Raw genomic sequence first — 27,417 nt, forward strand, 5'->3', positions numbered from 1 at the left:
ATTCTAAAAATATCAGTCTTAGAGGCTTGTTTCTCAATGAATCACTATCAGATCAAAATCACTAACTGCATTAGCTCCAATACTTTTTAGCATGGAACAATGAGCATTCAAAGTACCTACAAGTTTGAAAAAAGTTCTAGGAGGGATAGAGATTTAATTTTTTGATGAATGCCCAAAGTCCAGGGCACTTTCCAGAGGCAGCACCGTGGGTGCTGGACTGGCAACCCCTGTTATACAGCTTCGTAACTTCTTTGTCAGTCTGAGCATCCTGCCTCTTCTCCCTGAGTGTTGCCTTGGATCTTGACCTCTGCTCTCCCCCCCCCACCTATATGTTTGCTGCTCTGGAACTTAACCCTGTATCCATGCAGTTAAGGGTACCAGTTATTGCATTTTGACATTCTGAGCAGCCAGCACCCAGAAACTTCAGATTTGCCCTCCTCCGATATATGCAGGGGGGAATATTTCCAATACTAAATGGGCAATAAGAAAATGAAAGCTGTTGTAAGCCACTTTTGAATAAAATATAAGCACAATTTGTAAAATTGTGAACGTTTCTCTTTGTGAGGTTGAGTCAGTAAATAAGTTAGTCCTTGTTAAAAACACACATGGAAGGCTTGTCAGAGTTCTGCAGAGAAACAATCTCTATGATTCATGTTTCAATTTCACTGGTTCATCCACTCAGGTCCACCAAATTGTGCAGGCCAGAGTCTGAAATCTGGAAAGGAGCTGTCCAGCAGGAGCATGCATCACACAGGAACCACAGGGGAGCTGTCCAGCCAGTCATTCAGGAAAAAAAGCATAGACTTTCCCAAGCAGGCAATGCTAGAAGGGGGAGCTTTTGATCATGTTTCTTGTCATCTTTGTTCCTGCAGACGATACTGTGAAGTCCTGGACAGAGAGGACTCGTGGTCTTAAAGGCTAGAAGGAGGTTGCAAGATGATGAAGATGATGACGGTGACTCTGGGAGTCTTTCTCATGGACCCAATATCCAGCAAAACCTATAGGCATTTTGGGTCCTCTTCCTTTTATTTATTTATAAAATGCATATATTTCCCTTTGTCAAAAAGCATGCTCTTTCTGTTTTAGATGGTGCATGACTATGTTATGGCAGCTGCCATCTCAGAAAAAAGAGAGACATGCCTGGTGTGTGAATGTCTCTTATAGACTGGCATAATAATAAACTGCCACCTGTAGTTTACATATGCAGTTGCAATTTAAAAATGTGTTGCACAATTAACCAGAGATAAATTAAAAATGAATTTTAACTGATTAATCTGATTCCCTAACTGAAGGCTACATCTAGTAGCAAGATTGGGAGCTGTAAACTCTTCCTGCAAAACCCATCGGGATGGGCAAAGGGAGCAGTGAGGGGATGCGGGAGCTTGATATCGGCTTCTTATTCTGTCACTTCATCCTACTGATTGCTTCAACTAGGCTGTAGAGTTGAGGGGCATTGGGGGCAGTAAAATTCTTAAGAGCCCTCCTCTTATTTTGCAAGTGGTTCTAAGAACTGGAAACTCCTCAGTCGAATTATAAGGAAATGAACAGCTTCAGCTACTGGGGGCAGAGGGAGAAAGGAAAACTAAATAAGCACAGTCTCTGTATACATCATTGAGCTGCTTGCACATTACAGTCAGTTACATAAATGCAAGAATATGTACAACCAACTAAGACCTTTAATGAAGCAGCAACGGTAATAGACTATAGCTGCCAAAAGACCGATAATTGTAATATATTGCTTTCCACAAAATCATCTGCATCTAAAATCCTGGTGGAGTGTTTAGATGAGAACTTCCACTGCATTTAATTTTTTAAAAAAGAAGACAGAGAGCCATAAAACAAGAGACATTCCTACCCTGTATGTGCACCAGCAGGGGTTCTAAAAAGCCATCTGAACCTTTCAGTATGTAGAGCACATCTGTTCAAAAGCACACCAGTGCAAGTAGATAAATAGGTATCGCTCCGGTGGGAAGGTAAACGGCGTTTCCGTGCGCTCTGGTTTCCGTCACGGTGTTCCGTTACACCAGTAGCGGTTTAGTCCTGCTGGCCACATGACCTGGAAAGCTGTCTGTATAAGAAGGTATAAGAACCATATCTGCCCTTGACTGCAGGGCGCAGTAAAGCAGAACCAGCCCTGTAAAGTACCAGACAAAGGAAGAGAAGCCTGCTAAAGAGTGGGTTGGGAGTTATTTGGACCCATTCCAATCTGGATTCAGGCCTGGCCATGGGACTGCGTTGGCCTTGGTCACCCTGATGGGTGACTTGTACAGACAGCAGAAAAGGGGGAGTGCAACCTTGTTCCTGCTTCTTGCTCTCTCTGCGCCTTTTGCTCTCGTTGGCAATGGCACCCTTCCAAGTCAGCTCTGTGGAATGGGACTCTGTGGAATGGGCTCTCTGCATTTCCTTCTGGTTCAAAAATCCAGCAAGGCTGGAATCTGTTACTTCTGGATAAGAAGAGAAGCAGGAAATCATGCTCCGAGTCCAGAACAAGCTAAAAAATCAGTGGCCACAGCTGTCAAGTGTCCCTTATTTGAAGGGACAGTCCCTTATTCCAGCGCCATGTCCCGCTGCTGTCCCTTATTGATGGATGTCCCTTAAATGTCCCTTAAATGATGTCCCTTAAATTTCAAAGGAAGCAGCTCCTCTCCCTCCCTCCCTGCCGGCCAGGGAGGAAGAAGGCTCCAACTGTCTTGCTTGGCTGTGTTGCTCACCCAGTAAGAAGTCTAAGAACGACTGGGGGGTGGAGCTTGGATGCCCTGTGTGTGGCTAGTTAATGCAAGCTGAGGGGTTTTTTGAATGCTGGACGCCATTTTGTTGCACGTGCTGCTGCAAACTTTGCAGTGCAAAGCCAGACCGGGGAGCCATCTTAAGTTGAGGCTGCATAGGCCTTCAGATTCTATTCAGTTGAACCTCTGGTTACAAAGTTGGTTGGACAGTGTTCTCGAAGCTACCCAGCATGAGTTTGACCAGACTGCAGGAGGACAGGAAGACTGGAGTGCCTGGAACAGGTGAGGCTGCAGGTCCCTTATTTTGGCTGCTGGTCCCTTATTTTTAAGGCTGCTGGTCCCTTATTTTCAAATCTGTAAGTTGACAGCTATGATCAGTGGCACTAGAAAAGGCAATCTTTTGAAGTGGGGAAATATGAGGGAGGAGGTATTTTATTCCAAATCCTGGGCAGCATCTCAAAACCGGAGCCTGTGTGTGTGAGCAAGTCTAAGGGCATGTGTGAGTGTGTGAGAGAGAGGAGACTGGATGTACTACACCAGCAGTGTTTGGGTGACATGTAGCCTAACTTCTTTATTGAGTGGAGAAAACAAAACAAGTTTCCAGCAACAGCAGATGTACAGAAAAGGATCTTCAGTATTCCAGTGTCATCTCAAAACAAAAACAGCCCTCACTCTCTCAGCTTCATTTACTCCAAGGCTAAGGGTTTAGTCTACCTGTAATACAATCCATGACTGAAATAACACTGCTCAAATCAAAAGTGGTACCAAGCGTGCCTGAGAACCCACACACTTGAAAATAAAGGTGAACGAGATGTGGCTGCAAGGCTGCAGACACACTGTGGAAAGAGGCAGCACTCATTCTGTTTAAGAGGAACAGACCTGGCATAAATTGAGCTTCTCCTCTTGAGCGTCTGTCCATCAGAAAAGCCATGAAAATTAAATGCCAGCAGCAGCAGCATAAACTGAAACTCGCCCTAAAGTTTATGGGTGAGCCATGGAAATTTGCAAGGTGCCAAAGGACTTGTTTGTTCTAATTGCACTGAACCTGCTCCATAAATTACACAACTGAGATAAGCACAAACGTTTCTTGCTTTTCAGACTCTTCCAGTTAATGACATGCACAGAAACACCCACCGCCTGTCACAGCCCAGTGGAGCACAGATGCCAGCAGTGCTGGGCGTCAGAAGAAGGAGCAAACATTCAAATCCCTGCTCAGTCACAAATTGCATTGGCTGCCTTTGGACAGGCTGCACTTTCTCTCTCTCCCCACTGCAGCTTCCCCCTCAGCAGCATGTTAATGGTTCTAGGAATGATCTGCCTCAAACCTTGTAAAGCAAAATGTGGTCAGAACGTGACCACACAGAACTCCCTTGGGAACTGCAAACTAAAAACACGATATACAGTATTTTGGAAACTAGTAATTTTGTCTGTTTCGGTGTTCTGTATTTATATTGTAAACAGCCCTGTGATTCTTGGATGACAGGCAGTATAGAAATTTAATAAATAAATAAATAAATAAATAAGATAAATAAAATACCTGCATGTTTGAATGAATGAATGAATGAATGAATGAATGAATGAATAGAACTTGTAGCTGGGATAATAATGCTGCACAGCCTTTTAAATATCTTTTTGGAGGGGGGGTGTTATTGTTTTGTTGCTTCTGTTTTTACTATTTGTGCTTTTATCTCGTGTTTTTATCTTGTGAACCACCCTGATATCTTTTTAATGAAGAGTGGTGTATAAATCTAATCTTCTTCTTCTTCTTCTTCTTCTTCTTCTTCTTCTTCTTAAAGCCCCTCTGCATTCTGAATGGGTAACCAGGGGGGGGATTTGGGGGTGAGGTACACTTCAAATCAAGGATTCCCAAATCATCATTCTGCAAAAATCCACACACCACATTTTCTATACCTCTCTTGCATGAATGTTGCTTCTTGAACTTCAGGGCAGGGAGCAAATGTTGCAGTGCAGAGAGCTGATGCATTGGGGTAATTGGAGGCCTGGCCTAGGATGTGCCCACCCCTGCTGTTCTGTTTCAACTTGGCATCAAATAGCTTAGTCACACCAGACAACACCAAGATGGCTTGGTGCATTTTGCAATTCATTTTTAACATAATTGCTCCATGGCTTTAGACCAGAAGGCTAACAATGAAGAAGCCCACAAGCCCTCAGCACCATGATAAGAAGAACACAAAGGCTCCAAAATCCCTTTAACAGTATAGGAAACATTACAAAAAGTGGCATCAACCCAGGGTGCAGATATGGCTAAGAAAACTGATGCCACTAATGTTCTGGCTTAGATATCTGCTGTGGCAAAGCAGCTGTACTGCAGGCAAGAAAACAAGCTACTGGAGCAAAATGATGCCTTTAATATCAGTTTCCCAAGATGAAACCATATAACCAAACCGGCAACTCATTTTCCCCTTCGCAAAGAATGCGAGTATTACTATTGCTTATTATCCGCAACAGCGATGTCCACAAAACACCATTGTTCTCTTACTTATTGCTTTCAGAAAGCGAGAGAACAAATGAACACACAAAGGAGGTTTTCTGGAAGACAATAACAGTTACTCAGGAAACCAACACCCAAGTCTGCAGAAATATTTATAAATTTGTAAAGTAAAGGAGCCATAAAATGAGACTTTAAGAAGAAGAGGCTGTGAATCAACACTGTAATGCCATAACAAATAATCTCAGGGGGAAGTGAAGAGAAAGATTTGAGAGCAGCCTATTCCCTGACAATAACAAATGCCTCAACAAGACTTTGCCTATATGTACCGTATTTTTCGCTCTATAACACGCACCTGACCATAACACGCACGTAGTTTTTAGAGGAGGAAAGTCCGTAGGCATACACCCCATAGGCATTCCCTCCATAACACGCACAGACATTTCCCCTTACTTTTTAGGAGGAAAAAAGTGAGTGTTATGGTGCAAGAAATACGGTATATTCTGATTTCCAGCTTGGCCAAAAACTCCTCCCAGCCAGCTAGCTCAGTAAATAACAGAAGTGACACCCCAAAGCATTAGAATTACGGCGCTGTTTGCTAAAAGGAAATGGTCAGAAATGATCCCCTTACTAACACTAGCAATTTGTTTGAATTTTGCAGCAGCAGCAGCAGCAGCAGCAGCAGCAGCAGCAGCAAGAAGAAGAAGAAGAAGAAGAAGAAGAAGAAGAAGAAGAAGAAGAAGAAGAAGAACAACAACAACAACAACAACAACAACAACATCAACAACAACAGGAATAAGTTGACATTATGCAAAACTCAGTTTCTCCATCCTGACTGGCAGCTGTTCTCAGTCTTCAATAGCAAAATGCTCCCAGCATCTGGGGAGGAGCAAAAGGCAGCACGAAACACCCCCCAACACAACCTTAACAACTGAAGCACAAGTTACAGTTGCCATGGGGATTCCACCAAAAACATCCTCACCCCCGCACATGGATCAGGGCACACCACCTCACAGCACCAGGTCCCCTGGGATTGCTGGCAGACGCTTAACTCATTCAGATCCTGACCTTTTCCAAGACGCAATAAAAAAGATGCACAGATATAAGATTTGTAATTTACGGGAGAAGCCTCCCCGCCCCCAACATGATGGCTCCAGCCAGTATGGCTAGATAGACCTACGGTCTGACTCCGTAAAAGGCAGCTTCCTATGCCTGAGAGAGACCCTTCTGAGCAGCCTACCAGGTCTACAGCAATATCAGTTTGCTGTAGTCAGTTGCAAGCATTCCCCTGTGGACACGGAAGTGCATGGTCACCTTGCTCCAGCACCCACTTCCTGACAACAGAGTGGAACTGCCAAAGAATAGCTTTTATTGTCCCCTCACTTTCTCAGAGTTAGCACCAGCCATCAGCTTTGGTAAATCACTAAAGCAAAAGAAAAAGCGGGAAAAGGCAAGCCCAAGCCTTCAACTGAGCACCCTATAAAACAAAAGATCTCTTGCCTGCAAATCCTCTCACATTCTGCATTGACACACATCTGTGAAATTCACCAAGAAAGTTGTCTTTGCTACTACCATCTCAGCAAACAGTGTAAATTACCAAATGGAGTAAGAGGGTCGTATAATGCTTATGTTTGCACACAGCATCCTCACAAGCATTGGGGTATAAATTAAACTTGCCTTAAAGATCAAGCAGTCTTCACCGCGCTCAGCATAAACCGAGGTGAGCCGGTACTGGTTCTCTGTAGTCATGTCAATCTGGTAGCCGGTCAGCTTGTAGCACACTTTGCGGAACTCCTGGATCTTTGCCCGGAAAACTTCTTTTAAGCGCTGGTTTTTCAGTTCAGCACTCTCCATTTGTTTCTTTAGATCTGGAAAAGAGGAGACAGTTATGCTTGTAAGTTCTGTATCTTTCTTCCATGGGGAGGGGGTAGGTTTAAAGAAAGACAAGGTAGAAGAGGGGTAACCAAAGCAGTAAAGGAACAGAAAGCCCAACCTGAAAAGAGAGCTAGCTTCCATGCAGAGTTTCTGAAGACACCAGAGTCTTAGGCAGCAAATCCCAGCTGCTTTCTATCCTTACACCACTAGGACAGCTCTCAGTTGGAGGGCACTACTGGCCTGATCTGTGCTATGCTGCTTTGCCCCCCACATGCGGCCAGAACTGACCCTGAAGCAGTTTGTCCAGCCAGACCCATGTGATTTGGGAGCAACAGGGGCCTGGCAAACTGTAGAAAACTCCAGCTCCAAGCTATGTTTTTCAGCCTCAGCAACCCGTTTAATGGAACAAAAGCACAGATGATTTCACCCGTATCTGGTATCTGACCTCCGTCCCTGCCTCTGTCCCTTTGGTTCTCATCAGCCAAAGCCAGTGGCCAACACTCAACCTGTCTTCAGGCTGCGCCTCTGATCTGGGGTCCTTAGTTCTCATTTTCCTAATACAACGCCAGGCCACCGGGGATCATGCCTTCTGCTTTTAGCCCATGTGACCCTCCGTCTGTTTTTCCAGAACAAGACCTCAGCTGCTGCATGACAGTTCTCAGTCTAGGTCTGGCAGATAAAAACAGATGCATATGCTGAAATGTAGCTGGCAGGGAAATCCAGTAGAGAAGAAGGGGAAACCAAACCCTCTGCCCTCACTGGCATGGAAAGCCATGCAAGCTAAACATTCATTTATTCATAGAAGCATAATCATCATCATCATCATCTCTACGCTGCCGAGGGTCACAGGGTGGTTTACAATATAAAAACAAAAATACATAACATAGTGACGAACAAAAACAACCCCCCCCAAGCTTAAAAGACAATAAATTGTTTAATTAGCTGAAGGCCTGAGAGAAGAGGAATGTTTTGCCTGGTGTCTAAAGATATGTAAGAAATGCTCCTGGGGAGAGCATTGCACAAGAGGGACCTCTCAGGGAGGAGACACATGAAGAAGGGCCTCGGATGATGCTCACTGCGTATGGGTAGGTTCAAATAGGGAGAGGAAGTCACTGAGATACTGTGGTCCTGAGCCATTTAGGTCTTTGTAAGTTAAAACCAGAAACTACCGGTAATTGGCAGCCTCAAGCCTGGTTATAAATGCTATGAACCTGAATGGTCATGCTATCTCATGTTTCTTTAAGTTGCTCATGAAACTGGCCACGGATAAAACCAGAGTGAGGATTTCAGGGTTGGCAACGTATCATGCAGAGCAAGCCAATATGGGTCCAAATGTTAATTGGGAGGCAAGTGGTAATGACTTCCATCTGATATTTTCCAGCATGGATTTAACAACTTGCTGCCACCTTAATCCAGTGTGTATTGATCTGCATTGTTTTATTAGCCTGGGAAATCACAAAGTTAGCGAGTGCTGCAAGATGTGGAAGTAGTGGAGGAGATGGGGGAGAGGGAATTTGTGTGCGTTCCAAAGACAAATGAAATCCAGCCCTAGAGGACAGCAGCTCACGTTCCCTCTCCAGTGGCAGAATCCTGGTAAGAAAAACTCCACAGAACTGGCTGCCACTCAACCAGTATTTTATTGCTACCATGTTTGCTGCCCGTGTTGTGAATCCTTCAAGAGGATACACAACAATTACCATGAATCTTTCACCCAAGGTGCTTTCTGAGTAATTAAACCACAATTTATCCCCCCATTAATTACAGAGACGGTCTTAGTTAAATACATGTCAGAGATGCCGCCTACGTCAGCTTGTTTTATCAACAGAACAGTCCAGGGTGAGCAAAGAGATACACATTTCCAGAGAAAACAAACAGAGACACTTATTCTTTGAAAGCTCCCGCCTCTCCTCCTGCTTTCTCTCTTTGGCCACATGGTGATTTCAGCCAGATTGATGTATGCAAAGGCCACTCAAGTTAAACCTGAACATCTGTAGGCATCCAAGGGGTGATTTGGGCTTCCAAATTCTGTTTCACTATTGTATCACTACTAGGACTGCTCTTTATCATTAATTATACAGCAGCACCAATAAGCATGGCACTTTTAAGTATTCAAGAGGACAGGACCCTGTCCCAAGGAGCTTCCCATTTAAAATCTGATTGGAGAGCAGAGTAATCAGGGGAAACAAGCAAGGGAAGAAATATATATATATAATGTTTCAGTTATGTACCGTAGTTTTCGCTCTATAACACGCACCCGACCATAACACGCACATAGTTTTTAGAGGAGGAAAATCCGTTAGGCATGCCATCCGTAGACATTCCCTCCATAACATGCACAGACATTTCCCCTTACTTTCTAGGAGGAAAAAAGTGAGTGTTATGGTGCAAAAAATACGGTATATTTGGGTCTAGTTACAGTAAGTCTCCACAAAAGAAGAGTTTCTGAGGAAGGGCTTGCAGGATATAAAAGAGATGGTATCACAGGTGTGGCAAGTTCAAAAAGTTTGAGAAGGGCAGTCTTATGGTCACCTAGTAAACACACATTAAACCCAACTGTGCTGCAGAAGCAAGCTAAACATTTATTTATTCATAGAAGCATCATCATCATCATCATCTCTACGCTGCCGAGGGTCACAGGGTGGTTTACAATATAAAAACAAAAATACATAACATAGTGACGAACAAAAACAATCCCCCCCAAGCTTAAAAGACAATAAATTGTTTAATTAGCTGAAGGCCTGAGAGAAGAGGAATGGTTTTGCCTGGTGTCTAAAGATATGTAAGAAATGCTCCTGGGGAGAGCATTGCACAAGAGGGACCTCTCAGGGAGGAGACACATGAAGAAGGGCCTCGGATGATGCTCACTGCGTATGGGTCGGTTCATATAGGGAGAGGAAGTCACTGGCTGACTAATTGCCTCACCCATCCTTTGCCGTAAATTGTCAAAACTTTCTTCTCTTCTTCATCTTGTGTTCCTTTGGGAAATGTTTTATGGATGTCCCCTGGGAGTGAACATCGTGCTTTATGCATTTCTCCCACTTGCAGACCAGTGTAAATTCACACACATCTCAGCCAAACACAACAAGCCAGTCGCTTCCTGGGATTGCATCTGTGCATCTGATGCCTTTTCCTGGCTGACTCTAGCCCCTTGATTAATTGAGTAATCAGCAACTGAAATCAAGAGGTTAATTGGCAGCTCTGACCTCAATATTCTCCCAATTCTGCATTCATCTGCCATCCCTAAACCAGAACAATTGAGAATAAAATTCTCACATGAGAAAGAAAAAACAAACCCAAATCTGTTGTCCATGTTTCAGTAGCAAGCAATATTTCACCACTGTCAGAGACTGTGTGGGCTTTAATATATCTCAGACGTCCAAATGGGATTTAAAAAAATAAATTTTAAAAATGTTTGGAATAAACACAATCCAGTCTTAGAGGAGCAAATCTCCTCCTTTCCAGCTGACTGCAGAAGTTGCCTTGCCCAAATTTTGTAAGATCAAGTACTGAGCATTGCCCTTATTCAAGAGGAGACCTAACAACTCGGAGAAAAGCTGAAGAAGAGGTTAAGTGCTACTTCCTAAATAGGAGGATCACAATCTCCAGCATTCATGTTAGATTCTGTCTACTCAAGGGGGAACAAATAAGTAGCATGTTCTTGCTTCCTTGTCCATGATAGGCAGCACACAGCAAAACTATTTAAAGCCACTTTTTGCAGAACTGCACTTGAAAAGGCTCCAGAAATGGAACCTCCTTCCAAGGAAACAGTTAGATTTCACCCCGGAGTCACTGTTCATTGCAGACAATACACAGAAGTCCACTTACAAGATAGTTCTCTCCATTTGTTGCCACCTGTATGCAACAATCTCAGTGAATTTAAACCACTTACAATTTACTATTTTAGTTTGGCAAAATGGAAAACACCCAGGACAAAAATAATAGCACAAGAAAATGAACTGAATCTTACAAATGGGGTGCTTTTTTACTCTGGACTTCAAAAGACTGCCAATCGGCTTTTGACAAATATGGGCCAAAAGGGAGCATGATGCACTTTATTTAATTTTATTTATTTATAATATTTATAACCTGCCCTTCACCAAGTGGACCCAGGGATGGGTACAGGCATAAATAAAACAGTATAACACAATGTCTAAGATAAACACAATCAAACTTTAAAAACAACAATGAAAACAACATTCAGAGGAAAAAGGTGACTACTACACTTAACAATTTATTACATATATACCTCTTCTTTCCTCCAAGGAGATCAAAGAGGCTTTGGAGTATCTTGGATTATGGTTTAATATATAACACGGGTTATATATTATATCTAAAGGGGTGTCACATGGAAGGCTGGGAATGCTCCTTTTCTCCTGCTCTGAAGGGTAGGACCTGCACCAATGGATTCAAGTCACAAGATTCTGACAGAAAACAAAGAAAGAACTTTCTGACAGTAAGAACTGCTCAACAGTGGAACAAGCTCCCTCGGGAGGCTATGGACTCTCTCCCCGTGAAGGTTTTTAAGCAGAGGTTGGATGGCCATCTGTCACGGATGCTTTAGCTGAGATTCCTGCATTGTAGCCAGTTGGACTAGATGACCCTCAGAGGACCTTCCAATTCTGCAATTCTATGATTCTATGAACATGCTCCTCCCAGTGCTTTAAGATCTGTCCACAAGGGCCTGCTCAAGGAGTCATCAACTTGTTGGATGCAAGGTGAGTGTCTACCAGGAGGAGGGCTTTCCTGGGAATTGTGCCAATGTTATAGATTATTATCTTCTTCCAGAAGGCTCATGTAGTCCTAACCATCCATCTCCATCTGGAGACAATTAAAAACATTATTGTTGTCATGGCGTGACTTTTTTTATTGAGTTTGGGGCTGCAAGTTTTATCCTATTACTGCTTGGTCTGTTCTGGTAATCATTTTATTATATTAGCAACTTGATGTTGAAAACTAGTTTGAAAATGAAAGTTGGGCAAAATAAAAAAAATCTAGCAATTAAGCAAACAGTGGCATAATAGGATTTTACACAACAAGGGCACCACATCTAATCATTTTATTATTATTTAAACATAATTTTATTAATCTAGATTTCCAAGGTAGCCTACAAAATAGAAGCATAAAACAAATATAAAACAGGTAAAGGAAAATCAGAAACAAAAGCAGTTATTGTAGCAACAGTAAAAATACAAAAAGCAGTAGATATAAATTAAGTTAAAATCCTGGATAATCTTTTTGTTGTTGTTGATTTAAAATGCTTAAAACGTGGCTCTCTGGGCAACCTAGTCAGGTGGCGGCTTATAAATAATAGTAATTATTATTAAGAAAACCTACACAGTGGCAGGGATATTTAGAGAATGACCTCTGGTGCCAGACTTAACAAACAGGCAGGTTGCACAATACATAGGACTCCTACATCTTGCTTTCTGAAATAGCAAAGGCAGCCATGCCAATGTTTTGCAGGGTGTGTGTGTGTGTGTGTGTGTCTGCATCAGCACCAAGGTATATTTGAAAAATGAAGGGATGTTGGCAACAGAGCTGCCGTTGCCCACTCACAACAGCCAAGAACCCTGGTTGCTTTTACTCCAAATATTTTCATGAAATTTCCTTTAAATTGAAGCTTTCAAAAGCACTGTTTGAAAACTGGAGTACAGTTATGGGAGCTGTTGCGGCTTTGCATTCTGTTTGCTATACACAGGATGCACTGTAAACAGAACTTCAATGAGGCCTTCACCTGGGTGAATAAAAAGCAATTAACCAAAAGGCAAAACTATCTGGTTCAAACTGGATTTTGTTTTGTTTTACATTTCAATTATACTTTGTCTTCTTTTTGCAATAAATAAATAAATGGTCCACTTTCAAATGAAATCTGAATGTAGTATTAAAGCCAAATCTATGCATTGATAATACCTTAAAACTGATTTTACCAGCCATCTTTCAGGCCCAAATGAAACAAAATACTTGAGATGGATGAACATCCTCCAGAAGGCTGCTAGTCTGAGCAGAAGAATGGAAAGGAGAAATATATTTACTTCTACAAGTGGGAATACAGCTTGGGAGGAAGGATTCTGAATGAAGAAATGGTAGGGAGTAACAGGGTTAAGTAGACCCTCATCCATTCTGTAAAAGGCTGGTTTTCTATGACAGGATTCAGGGAGACAATATCTACCATTTGAGGTGAAGCATTATAAATGCAGCAACAAGAGGTCATACACAATGTTTATTAATATGAGCTTGTTCCTGAACGTAGTGGCCTGGAAAACTCACAGTCCACCCAAATTGCAGCAATTTAAACCCCCAGTTTGTAAATCAATCCTCCTTGCCCTTAGGAGGAGAAAACAATTTCTATGGGTCAGGGAGAGGAGAACAGACTCCCTGGCATAAACTCTCTACTGCCTTTTTTTTGACAGAGAGAGCTAAGAGCTCGAGATGGGATCTTTCACAACACCAAAAGCTTAGTGGGCTTCTCATTTTCCATATGCCTCTAGAAGAAGACATGAGCTAGAGGGCAGGAGATTGTCATAGAAATGTACCATCTGGGTAGAATTTAAGATTTAAGGATTTAAGATGCTGTTTGACTTTTCCACTGTTGAACAGTTGACATACCATTGATCACAAATTGCTTTTGAAAATTTGCTCTGTTTCGAAAGTGGTTTGTCATACAGCTTTGGGCTCCCCGACTTAGTTTCCAAGATGTTTGGACTCTGGCCAATGTCTTTAGGTAAGCAAACCTGTACTGAAAAGAGCCTGAGGCAAGGAGAGATAGGGGAGAGGCAGAGAGATGTGGGTGAACAAGATGACATTGATAAAGTTAACCTTATGGATTTATTGAGAAATCAAGATCTCTCAACCATAAACTTTCTTTTTATAATAACTACCCTTCCAACTTTAGTTTCTCTCCTATCCAAACACTCTCTCTACTCATGCAACACTTACATGAACATTAATGAATAATTCACTGTAATTTGAATAAAGTATGGGGTGGGTCTTTTCCACCTTCTAATGAAAATGTCACTGCTTTTGGAACAGAACTTCAGCTGGGGAACCTTTCAGCGATGCTTCACCCAATTAGAGTCTGGTCAATAAGCATATTACTGGCCTTTAGAAAAACATAAGGAACACTGACTTTGACCCAATAAGCTAACTATTGACCAACCTCTCCACAGCAATTCTAATTTGAACACAACTTCTTAGCTGTGTTGTTTTGTGCCTCAAGAGCAAAGAGGCAACCTAGGAAATGTATAGCAAATCTAGCTCAAGGGAGATCCTTCTTATTTAAAAGCAAATGACCCATAGTTTAACATGCTAGTTAAAATGAGGCATTGTTCCAAGAGAGTTTGTCTCCATGGCCTTGTCTAAAAAGAAAAAGTGCATCATGCATTATTAGAGAACCTGCCTTTATTCCCTCCAAACGATGCTGTTGGGAAATATTTATCAAACCAAGTGTTGTGGTGAGCCGTACTCCTGTTCACTGTTCCCATCAACCAGCCACACCTTCCTCCGCAATGCTCCATTTCATCACTGCCCCTGTCCTGCCATCAGTCACCATTCTGTGGCCACTGAAAATGTTGTAGAGTCGTCGTCCCCCCCGCCAACTTGGGGTTTCGTTTTCAAACACTTTTTGCACTTTGCAAACCCCGGTGCTCCTTCAGTCTGCTGATACCTCTCTCATTTGTGTGAATGGTGCCATTTTGGTTAACTGAACAATAGCAGATAGGTAGCCGTGTTGGTCTGCCATAGTCAAAATAAAAAAAAATCCTTCCAGTAGCACCTTAAAGACCAACTAAGTTAGTTCTTGGTATGAGCTTTCATGTGCATGCACACTTCTTCAGATACATCTGAATTTTTGCATACCGGGGCAAACGCTGGGAGGCAGACCAGCATGATGATACTGTCTCTACATACAGATTTTTTTAAAAAAGCTATTATAACTATTGCTACTTCATATGTCATGGCTTCTGCCCGTTTCTCCACAAATCTCTGCACAGACTTGTTTACAGCCATTGTTCTCTGCACCTATAAACTCTCACCCACCTATTCTATTTATTCCAGTACTCCAGAAATTAGAATTATTTTCTTATGCTGCCCTTTGAGCTACTGAGTCACTCCCCCTGCTTAAGACTTGAGCTGAAAGCTTATCTCTAGGCTTAGTTAATGACACAAAGAGTTTTGCAATACTGTGCAAAGGACACTGTATAAAAACAAACTGCATTATATTAAGCAAAAGCTAATAGGAGAGGAGGCAGAATCTCTTCTGATCTACACATATTGACGATCTTATCTCAAAAGAGATAAAATTTACTTGTTCATTTTATGGGACTCTTTTAGATCTAGGATGGAGTACTGGGGGAATAAGAGGGGGGATGCTGTCACACAGTATACATGGCACATTTCTATAGTTCCTACATGGTTGAGCAAACCTGAATAAGTCTTGCATTTCAGCAGTGGATTTGTTTCTTTACTAAACTAACAGAAAACTGCTTCAAATTAACCTGTCTTGGCCTCTGCTGTCTTTGACAAAAAGTTCTCAATATATTGCTCTATGTTTCTTCTTGGTGTGGTTTAGTTTCTACTTTGTTATTTTCATTATTCGTCCAACCTGTAGGCACCGTCAGATAACCTGAGGCCCAAACAGCCAGGTAGATGTCTCTGGCACAAGCCAAAACTCAAAAGATCAAATTGGACATAGATAAAGCAGTAATTCACTCCCTCAAGTCTTGAGCAGAGGTATTACCAAGCTCTGATAACTTAGCTGTGTCTCAGTGGAAGCACCAGGCACTAGACTAAGGTGTGCATGTCTTTGAAGTCAAGCCACATGGTTTACAAACAAGCCAGAAGCCCTTCTCTTTGTCAGCTGACTAGTTCCTATCCTTAGCCACAGACATAATGGTCTGATCCCACCATCAGCTATGTAAGTCAACTTTACTCACAGGTCAGACTGGGATTTTAGATTCACATGCATGGCTCAAACTAATGGAATTGCTTCCACTGCGAACATTGAGGCATCAAGGCCGCTCTACCCTGTCAGCAGGACCAAAGGGCACCGCATTCCAGCAAAAGCATCACTCTATAATTTTGTGGTAGGCTCTCTTGGCTAATCCTCTGGGAACCCATCAGAAATTCTCTTGCCCTAATTCAACTCCTCCAAATTCCTGCCATTACGTTGAAGTGAAACATGTCTCCAGCTCAGAAAGCTCAAAGACTCTTGTCAACCATTCACGCTTGCCCCAAACCCTCTTTTGTTCCTTTTGTTGCATCTAACTGGCTTGCTTTCTACACAGCTCCTCTGGGCCCACTTTTAGATGACGGCCCCCTGACCTCTTTGCTCAAGCCCAGATCAGGAGGTTCTGCTCCCTGTTTATTGGAATATTTGTCATGTTCTCCTTCGCTTCCTGGAGTCCACTTTATGAAAACAATCATTTAAGGACAATACTGCTGAGGCAGAGCAAATCTGATGGTTCACAGAGGAGAGAAACAGAAAGAAAAGAGCAACGCCGGGGGGGGGGGGAGTTCTGCCGAAGAACAAAAGTGCTGGAAAGGAACACAGGGTAAAGCAATCACATCTTCCACTCCAAGATGCTTGGAAGGCTTTCAGTCATGCCTCTGTGTCTTTGGAGCTCATGCACCTCTGCAGGTAACCTGTTCCCTCAAGCATTACTCTGCAAGAGAGAGATTATTCTCAGACACATGCACAAAGATCGGCAAAGTCCACCAACTCCGCTGCAACCACCCCCAAACCAGCCTCATTTGGACTTGGCCAACCCCACTGGTAGGCTGAAAATCGGGAACGTAGCATCCGCAGTGCCATGCCACGCTGAGACTCATTTGCAGCCGATGCATTATTCATCACATGCTCACTTCAAAAACTATTTCAGTTTTAAATTTTTAAATATTTAATAATTGTGTATTAAATATTCATGTGATTTTATTAGAAAATTTGGGGGAAGTTTGGCAGCAAGGATCTAATTGTTAAGTTTATCATTGGGAACTGATTGGGTGCCCATAGAAGCCTCAGAGTTTATTAAGGGAAGGAGAGAGGCAAGTAAATTACCAAATGCTCAGGGAACGGAGGAAGGCTGCAGTGCACAAACAACCTCTGCTAAGTGGACTGTCTGAGATTGTGTGCCTATCGATCTCTCTGTAGATAGACGGAATATAGTAAGGGACAGCCCTCCTAATAGTGAAGAGTTTGCCCATCCATCTGGCTAGGGAATGTTTAGTTTAGTTAGACAGGGTGGGCGTTGGCCAAGGGCAGCAGGGCTAAGAAGGTCCCTCAAGCACACTGAAGAACTGGGGCTCCTTGGTCCAAGAGTGGGGAATAAGAGCAGTTCTAAGTCCTGTCCCCTAAGAGGGACTGAGTATGCTCTGAGGAAATGAATGAATGAATGTCCTTCCTTGGCCTGGCTCTGCTGCCCACTCTCTCATGTATCTAGCTACTGGCTTAAACCTAAGCTGTAGAATGTTGGGAAGAAGTGAAGGGCTTGCTTAGACTAGAGATGGAGATTTTTTTAAAGCCTTACAGCTGCATCTTCTTCTGGGCATCCATCCATAGGCCAGTAGTTGGTGAGGTCACAGATAAAAGGGAGCAGAGCAACAAATTAAATTCTACCTTTGTGCAGTAAGCTAGTTTACACACACACACACACACACACACACACACACCTCTATCTTCCATTCAAACAAGCAAGAGGTATTAACAAGGACACACACTGACAAGGCAAAAAATAATAATAATTGGAGTGCAAAACTGGGGTGAGGGGCTAGATAGAGACTGGGGAGCCACATATGACACACACCCCCACCGGGTCTGAGGTCCTGCTACTGGCTTCAAAGTTTGTTCTATTAGGCAAATGAAGGGAAAAGTCTCAAACTTTATTACAAACGCTTTGAATCAAATTTGCCACACTGTCTTATGTAACTCTGAGTTGCTTTAAGTCATGAAACAGAGAAAAGATGGAATCAAAGTGAGGATTTTAGAGTTGATTGTGTATTATTATTATTATTATTATTATTATTATTATTATTATTATTATTACATATTTATTTATACCCTGCCTGAAATAATTACAATTAAAACAGCAATGGCACTAGCCCTTTCATTAAAAGCAGACAATTCTCAAAGGCCTATTGGAACAAAAAAGTCTTCACCGACTGGCAGAAGGACAACAAGGAGGGAGCTAGTCTGGCTTCTCTAGGGAGGGAGTTCCAATGTCTTGGAGCAGCCACCAAGAAAACCCTCTCTGGCATTGCCACTGATGAGGGTGACGGGAATGAAGGTGGTGGGACTGAGATAATGATAATGATAATGATAATGATAATAATAATAATAATAATAATAATAATAGATTTTTATACCCCGCTCTCCCCAGCCAAGACCGGGCTCAGGGCGGCTAACAAACAGAAATAAAAACAAGTTGATTAAAATACAATTTAAAAAGATTAAAATACAACATTAAAACATTAGGATGCAGCCTCTTCACAGGAGAAAGGAAAAAGAAAGAGGGGGAGGGAATCAAACTGATTCTAAGCCAAAGGCCAGGTGGAACAACTCTGTCTTACAGGCCCTGCGGAAAGAGATCAGATCCCGCAGGGCCCTGGTCTCATAAGACAGAGCGTTCCACCAGGCCGGAGCCAGTGTTGAGAAGGCCCTGGCTCTGGTTGAGGCTAATCTAACTTCCTTAGGGCCCGGGACCTCTAGGGTGTTGCTATATATGGACTTTAAGGTCCTCCGTGGGGCATACCAGGAGAGGCGGTCCCGTAGGTACGAGGGTCCTAGGCCGTGAAGGGCTTTAAAGGTAAAAATCAGCACCTTAAATCTGACCCTGTACTCCATCGGAAGCCAGTGCAGCTGGAAAAGCACTGGGTGAATATGCTCCCATGGCAGAGACCCCGTGAGGAGCCTCGCTGCAGCATTCTGCACCCGCTGGAGTTTCTGGGACAGCTTCAAGGGCAGCCCCGCGAAGATCTCAAAACCTGGGCAGGTTCGTAGGAGGGAATAGGGTCTTTCAGATGGCTTGGACCTAGGCCATGTAGAGCTTTATAGGTCATAACCAGTCCCTTGAATTCTGACTATAAACAGACCAGTAGCCAGTTGAGCTGCTGTAGCAAGCAGTCATATGGCCCCTACAACCAGCTATGGTCAGCAACGTGGCTGCAGTTCTTCAAGCCAGTTGAGGTTTCTGAGCACTTTTCAAAGGCAGTCTCACATAAAGTGCAGTAGAGTAAACCAAGCAGGATATAACTAAGGTGTGTATCACTGTGATCAAATCAGACATCTCAAGGAATGAGCACAGCTGGTGCGCTAGTTTTAACTGCGCAAATGCACTCCTGACCACCACAGAGACCTGGGCATTCATGCTCAGGGCTGAGTCCAGCAGCACAACTGAACTGCGAACCTGTGTCTTCAGGGTTCCTGTGGATAATGTATCATGCACAGTATGAGCCCAAATAGAAACTGGATGGCAGGGGGAACAACATTTATTTCCCCTCCTCTTTCTAACTAAAGCCTCAGGCACTATGGGGGGTTTTTTTTGGAGGGGGGAATCAAGTAAAATTGTTTTTAAGTTTACTTAGTTTGCTTCTCCTTTTTATTGCAGTTCCAAAATGCGTGGAGACTTCACAGGTAAGTTGTGTATCATAATTATAGACAGGTGAGGTGAAAGACAAGACTAACACAAAATATAGGATGCTGGTATGGAGCTGTTTGGTCGGGACGCGGGTGGCGCTGTGGGTAAAACCTCAGTGCCTAGGGCTGGCCGATCAGAAGGTCAGCGGTTCAAATCCCTGCGGTGGAGTGCGCTCCCGTTGCTCGGTCCCAGCGCCTGCCAACCTAGCAGTTCGAAAGCACCCCCGGGTGCAAGTAGATAAATAGGGACCGCTTACTAGCGGGAAGGTAAACGGCGTTTCTGTGTGCGGCTCTGGCTCGCCAGAGCAGCGATGTCACGCTGGCCACATGACCCGGAAGTGTCTTCGGACAGCGCTGGCTCCCGGCCTCTTAAGCGAGATGAGCCCGCAACCCCAGAGTCGGTCACGACTGGCCCGTACGGGCAGGGTACCTTTACCTTTACCTTTATGGAGCTGTTTAGAACGTAGGTTTTTGATCTCCAGGCTACAAGAAGCTCAACAAGAGCTCCCTAAGTTTCTTAGTCTTCATTACTGAAGCCAAGCACAAGCAGCGAGAACCAGAAACTTATTCCTCAAGAAAATCATCAAATTGTCAAGACTCTCAGGATGCTACCCACTGATATACCAAAGATGTTAACAAAACAAAACCTTGAAAACCTCTCATGGTATTTCTCACATTACTCATATTAGGAAATGCAGTTCTGTGGGGAAATGGCAAATCTGGATTATCTGCAGTGAGTCAGCATGTGATACACAGTGAGAATTCATCTTAAATTAGCTCTGCACTATGTGTGATGCATGCTTATGAGACATTTACAAGATGCAAACAGTAGATGTGGAACAACACCTTCATTCAAAAGGCCGACGAGTGTTGGGCCCATTGAGATAAATGCTAGCAGACTGTGATGCATAAGACCAAATGCCAGGATGTTCATATATAACAAGGCATGTGGCTTTCCTCTATTCTCTATGCACAGTGGCTTTCAGTATCAGTTTGTCTGCTGAGGAACCCCAGAGAATTCCTGTTATAAATGATACTTTGGGAGGGGGGGTATTCTATGGTGTATTCTCAGTTCCCATGGGGCACTGGCCAAACCTAATGCATTTGGTACCCTGCATGAACTGAGAAGGCACACTCAAACACATTCCTAACACTCCTGTGCTATTCAATGCGGGGAAAGACAAGTAGTGATGAAAAAGATGTATTTCAAATAACCTTGTATGCAATTAACAACTATCTCATTGAAGAATCGCAGGTTCTCCCAAACAGATTAAAAACAACACCTGTAAAACAGTGGTTGAATATAGATGTGGGATGCTTCACATATGCACTACATTTGAGCTGGATTCATGGAAGCATCTCCCATGTCTTTCTACAGAACTTCTACCTCCATTTGCTTTTGAACAGAAGCCTTTGTTTCAACCCTGATCCATGAGGAGAGGGAGCCCACTTTCCCATATCTCTCTCTGTTATGAATGTGCCTTCCCTATTGCGCCATAAATTGCACGGTTTACACAAAAGATGTCATGTAAGCCCTAAAATTATATGCAAATGAACAGACTCATTCTTCACATCTTACAAAGACGCTGCTGGCTCTCCAACAGCCGTTTCAGATAAGTTCTGTGCCAGCTTTCAAACAAGGGGCATATCCATATTATTAACGTCTCACTAAAGCAAACAGTTTGTCACCTTTCATAAAAATTATCTGAAAAAACACCAGCAATTATCCCCCAAAGAGATTACTGGTTGGCTACGTCCTAGGGTTGTGGTTTGGTAGCGAAGTGACATAATATTCACTGGGAAGCTCCCCAAGTCAAAAGGAACATCAAGCAAAAGCTAGTCTAGACACCCACAGAAAAAGGAAAACTGAACAAGCTTTCTTGATCATCTGTGCAAGGAGGCTGGGAGACGGGAAGACAATTACATTTCAAGCAGGCAACTTCAAAGGGCACTGCCTATTAGCTACCATGTGGAGAATGGGGTTGCAAGTTTTGGTTGCTTTTAATTGACAGATAAATCAAGAAAAAAACTGGTTAACTCCCTTGTTTAGCACCATTGCTTTGAAGGCTATTTTCGTTCTGATGTATCCCTTAACAGGAAATAATAAAAAGAGCATTTATGATTTATTTGGATACATTAATACCTGTCATTTCTCCCATCTTGGAACCCAAGGCAGCACACACGTGGTTCCCGGGGGGAATGAGTTCCAAAAGCATCAAATAAGAAGATGCCCTGGATCCTGAACCATTAGGGTATTGATGACATCACACCCAGACAACTTCATCCAGTGGTTTCATGTAAACGTTGACCAAGATTCTGGCCTGTAGAAAGTAGTAGTCCCTCAGCAACATCTTACTGACTTGACCATACAGGTACAAATGGACCCTCTGCAGCACAGCGACTCCGATAGCCAGTCCAGAAAGGTACCGTGGAATAAGTTGCTGTTATCTTTATTTTATTATCACTTGATATTATTTATTGACTTAGTAAGTCACCCTGGTAATATTTATGTTCAGGGGTGGGTTACAAATTACAAAAAAAGCAAAGACAGACCTGTACTCCATCAATCTGTATGCAACCCAACTTCTATACAGTGGTACCTCGGGTTACAGACGCTTCAGGTTATAGATGCTTCAGGTTACAGACTCCGCTAACCCAGAAGTAGTACCTCGGGTTAAGAACTTTGCTTCAGGATGAGAACAGAAATTGTGCTCCGGAGGCGCGGTGGCAGCGGGAGGCCCCATTAGCTAAAGTGGTGCTTCAGGTTAAGAACAGCTTCAGGTTAAGAACGAATTAAGTTTTTAACCCAAGGTACCACTGTATTATTGTCTACCAGATATTTGACACGCACACAGGTTTTACAGATCCAAAGAGGAAACAAAACAATGGAGGGTTACTGAGCCTTTAAAGGGTTACTAAACATGAGCGTGCTTTTCTTTGTTGATCTGGACTGCTATAAGGTGATTAACCTCAACAATGAAGGAGCTGAGCACCAGTCCTTAGTGATGTTTCCTTTTTTAACTCCTGTAAGTGAAACCGGCTGCCATACAAGGCCTTGCCCAATGTTTCTGGAAATCTGCAAGAAGCAAAATTTACAGTACAGTTTCACAGCAAAAGCATATGATGGGAAGAGCTTTAAAAAATATATTTAAAAAGCAACCCTTTTCTACAGGTAACAGAAATCCAGTCAATTTCAAGGAAGCTGCTTAAGGAACATGATTTTCACAGGAGTACAATCCACCACCAACAAGGAATGCAGAAAAACAGTATAGCTTTCTGGGTAGGAGAAAAGCGGCAGTGCTCAGAAAAGGGATTGTGCCATGTTCTGAAAGTAAAACATTGTTTTGTTTTACTTATTAGAATAATTGCAATAAAGGATCATGAAACTAATCCTACAAGGGAAACTGTGCTGGTGGAAGTGATTTTGGCTGGAGCTGAACCAATGTTGCTGTCTACCAGCTAGAAGATATATTCTATTGAATCCTAAGCTTCGACTCCAACATTCCTTTTCGTATGCAATTTTAGAGTAAAATTCAGCATCAGAATACTTTTTCTAAGATGTCCACGGTTGTTGGCTCACTTTCCTTGCTCTTAGGGCAAAAAAGCAAGAGCTGATCATGTTAATTCCTTTACTGTTATTCAGATATCTTAGTCTAAGGCTACATATCAAGGAATGATATACAACAGAGAATTTGGAGGTCCTGATGACTTGAGGAAAGTTCTCATGATTGTGGAAGTAAACTAAAGCCCATAGCTGTTAAAGGCTCAGGAAGCAATATGGGTAAGTTTAGGTGGTGATGGTTGTGGTGAAGGGGATGGATTCCAGTAGAGCTTCTCCACCCATCACAGTTCATGATTCTTCTCTCAAGCAGCTGTTAAGGGTGGACAAAGAGGTTGGGCAATGCAGACACTGATGTTAAACTTAGGCCATATTTATAGAACCCTCTGAAGCAGACAAGTTGTTTAAAGAATTGCAAAAACAAACAAACAATCATGATGAAGACTACCAGGCATCTGGCAGAAGACAGTCACAAATGTTACGAGCACATCTTCTCCTAGCTAGTTGTAAAACCATTAAAGTACACAATTAGCTAACGAGGGGAGAGTACACACTGGGAGTTAAACTAGATCCAAATAAGATGTTTCTAGGTGGACAGGACTGAACAGTGACACACGTTCAAATGAAAATGTTATCTAGAGGTTTATTTGATGTGTTCAATATTTTATTTTTAAAAAATATTACTGAGGTTACCGCATTCTGGAGACATGACAAGCTCCTGGGATAAAGGAAAATCCTGGTAGTCATGTCACATTTAGCAAGTCAAAGATATGTTTGTATAAGGCTGTAGAAGGCTAAATCCATTTTACATGCTGTATGTATTATTAATTTCTGACAGTGGGCTTAGAAAAACCTAATTCCCTGGAATACGGGTTTCCTTTGAGCAGAGGGAAGTCTTTTCAAAACTCATCTTTTATTGACTGAGTCATTTTAGAGTCAATCTGTCTGCTTTCGGCAAGACAAGAGTTTTAAATCTTCTCTCTTTTCTTCCTCCTTTTTGAATCGTGGCAAGTCTATTAAAACCTGCTAATGTATGCAGCAAGGCCTCTGATTTGAAATGTAATGAATTCTTCAGATAGTGACAGATTAGGGGGAGGAGGTAAGAGATGATGAAAACAGCCAGCCCCCCTCCCCCTAAAAAAGGCAACTGTCCTAGAAAGGGGTGTGTGGAGAGTTAGGGTGAACGTGGAAGATTAACACTTATCACTCCAGAAGAACATTCCAGCTCCAAACAGCATAGCACATTACTATACGGTTGCACAGAATATCCAGGCTTGCCTGAGGCCAAATGAGACAAGTCATATGAATCAATTTGCAATCTCTTTCCCTATCCATATATCTATCTATCTGCGCGTATAATTTTTAAAGGATCAAACAGCACTTCAGACAAGTTTGCTCTGGATCCTGGAAGCAGGCAGTTAATCAGTAAAAACCACTTACACTACAGTGACAAATGTAACAGAAATATTCAAGACTTCGGGCAAAACATTTTGACTTCTGCCTTCACCTGATCTGACTTGGATATCATACAATCAAGAATTTACCAAGAGTACAAAAGCAGCATAACATCTTATTAGTCATTTTTAATAATGCTAGACTCTGGGAAGAGGCAGCACCAAATACAGTCATAGTAGAAAGAATCACAAAAGTATTACATAGTTACCTGTCTGATTTTAGCCACCCATCAGAGTTTGAAGCCCTGCCATATCAATATGGTGTGGAGAGTCACTGGTGGTGAACACAAAACAGGCAACTCCCAATTTACGCGGGGGTTACATTCCAAGGCACCACACATCTAAGTAAAATCACATGTATTTGAAACACCACTGAAAAAGCCTGCACACACTTTGTTCTGCCCCCGCCCTGCTCCGTTCCGCCCCTTTTTGTGTCATTTTCAGGTCACTTCCGGGTTTGGGGCAATGCACATTTGCCCAGTTGCTCACATATGGGATGCACCTAAAACATTCGCTTCCTGTTCTCATTTCAAAAGCAGCTTGCAACTGTTTCACTCCGGAGAGGGGAAGAGTATTAAAGGGGAACTGCAGGGATTTTGTACTTGAAAACAACTACAGAGAATTCCACTTAATCATAACACTGTAAACAAGGAAGTTAAGGCAGTATTTAAAAATATCTGAACATGTTTCAAAATCCCCACTGACTTAAATTAGGCAGCTGTGTAATCACGGGTCCTGCAATTTTAATGAAAATACCAAAAGGAAATGCAGAGTTGATTAAACTTATTAGCAGGGAAAGATAAGATCAGGGAGCAGCAGCTAAGCACATGAGTGCAAGGTTCCCCCTACCCATTTGCAGCCAAACACCCAAAGGGCAAAGTTGGCACAGACTAGCTTGTCTCCCCATTTCTAGTGCTTTGAGTTTTACCTAACTGCTGCTGTAACCTTCCTCCCTTGATGCATATCGTTAGGCGCCGTTCTTCTGAGAATAACTAGTGATTCAAGTCAGGATTTACAATGGATCAAGCAATGATCTACTACTTGATATTCCACTACAGTATTCATTTAACATACTTTGGGAGCATGTTATATACACTTAATTAGTCAATGTTTATACGCTACTAGTAGATACACATCACCATGTTGTCCCCATTTTCAAAAAGGGGGGAGGGAGGAAGACCCAGGTGACTACCAACTGGTGAGCTTGACATCCATACCAGGGAAGGTCCTAGAACAGATAATTCAACAGTCGGCCTGTGAGCATTTAGAAAAGGATGATGTGATTACTAAGACCCAGCATGGGTTTCTCAGGACTCTTGCCAGACCAATCTGGTTTCTTTTTTTCTTTTTTTATGGAATTACAAACCTGGTGTATCAGGGAAATGTTTAGGACATAGTGTATTTTGATTTTAGTAAGGTTTTTGACAAAGTCTCCCATCATATTCTTGCAAGGAAGCTGGTAAAATGTTGATTGAATGAGGTTACTATTAGGTGGATTTGTAGCTGGTTGACTGACTGAACCCAAAGAGTACTCATTAATGGTTCCTCACCATCCTGGAAAAAAGTGACAAGTGGGGTGCCGCAGGGTTCTGTCCTGGGTCCACTGTTGTTCAAATGACTTGGATGAAATAATTGAGGGGGTGCTCATCAAATTTGCAGATGACACCAAACTGGGAGGGGTAGCTAATGCTGCAGAAGACAGAATCAGAATTCAGAAGACAGAATCAGAATTCAAAATGACCTTAAAAATTGGAGAACTGGGAACAAGCTAACAAAATGAGTAAGTTCTGCACTTAGGCAGGAAGAACCAGATGCACAAATATAGGATGTGGGACACCTGGCTTACTAGCAGTACATGTGAAAAGTATCTAGGGGTCTTGGTGGATTTAAGAAGGATGTTGACAAGCTGGAACGTGTGCAGAAAAGGGCAACCAAGATGATCAAGGGTCTGGAAACCAAGCCTTATGAGGAACAGTTGAAGGAGATGGGTATGTTTAGCCTGGAAAAGAGGAGACTGAGATGAGATACGATAGTCATCTTCAAATATGTTAAGGGCTGTCATGTGGAAGAGGGAGCATGCTTGTTTTCTCCTGCTCTGGAGGGTAGGACTCAAACCAATGGCTTCAAGTTACCAGAATGTAGATTCCGACTAAACGTTTGGAAAAACTTTCTAACAGTAAAAGCTGTTTGGCAGTGGACTAGACACCCAAGAGAGGTGTTGGACTCTCCTTCTTTGGAGATTTTTAAGCAGAGGTTGGATGGCCATTTGTCATGGATGCTTTAGCTGAGATTCCTGCATTGCAGGGGGGTTAGACTCTACAATTCTATGGAAGGACCAAGTAGCGTGATTGGCAATGGAGGAAGTCCACCATTTTATGGCAATATAAATAAGAGCTAAGTGGAGGGTGCTCCACATGAATACCTCTCCACACAGAGCCCACAGAGTGGGTGTTATGTCTACATTTGGTGGTAAGCATTTCTCAATCTAAGTGAGAGTTGTTATGCAATTCTCTTGGCATGAAATGTTCAGATTTTTTGCTGAATGTAGATTATTAGAGGATTAACGGTATTTTTATAGGTTTGTTCCTTTTAGCCACCCTTCCCCAATCTGTTGCTCTTCAAATATTGTCAGACTCAACTCCCATCAGCCCCAGAAAGCAAGGATTATGGGAATTGCAGTCCAAAACATCAGGAAGGCATCAGGCTGGGGTTGGGATGACTTTTTAAAA

General features: G+C 42.7%; 1 protein-coding gene across 2 annotated transcripts in view; it reads right to left on the reverse strand.

Moving 5' to 3' along the window:
- MAD1L1 (mitotic arrest deficient 1 like 1) overlaps window positions 1-27,417 on the reverse strand; it is a 464,454-nt gene that overhangs the window by 125,079 nt on the left and 311,958 nt on the right. For both annotated transcript variants that reach the window (XM_082199731.1, XM_082199732.1), the window contains exon 17: window positions 6,853-7,043. In XM_082199731.1, the coding sequence (XP_082055857.1) occupies window positions 6,853-7,043 (191 nt within the window). The remainder of the gene's footprint in view (window positions 1-6,852; window positions 7,044-27,417) is intronic.

This window comes from Podarcis vaucheri (genome assembly GCF_965113315.1).
Source record: "Podarcis vaucheri genome assembly, chromosome: 14".
Lineage (NCBI taxonomy): Eukaryota > Metazoa > Chordata > Lepidosauria > Squamata > Lacertidae > Podarcis > Podarcis vaucheri.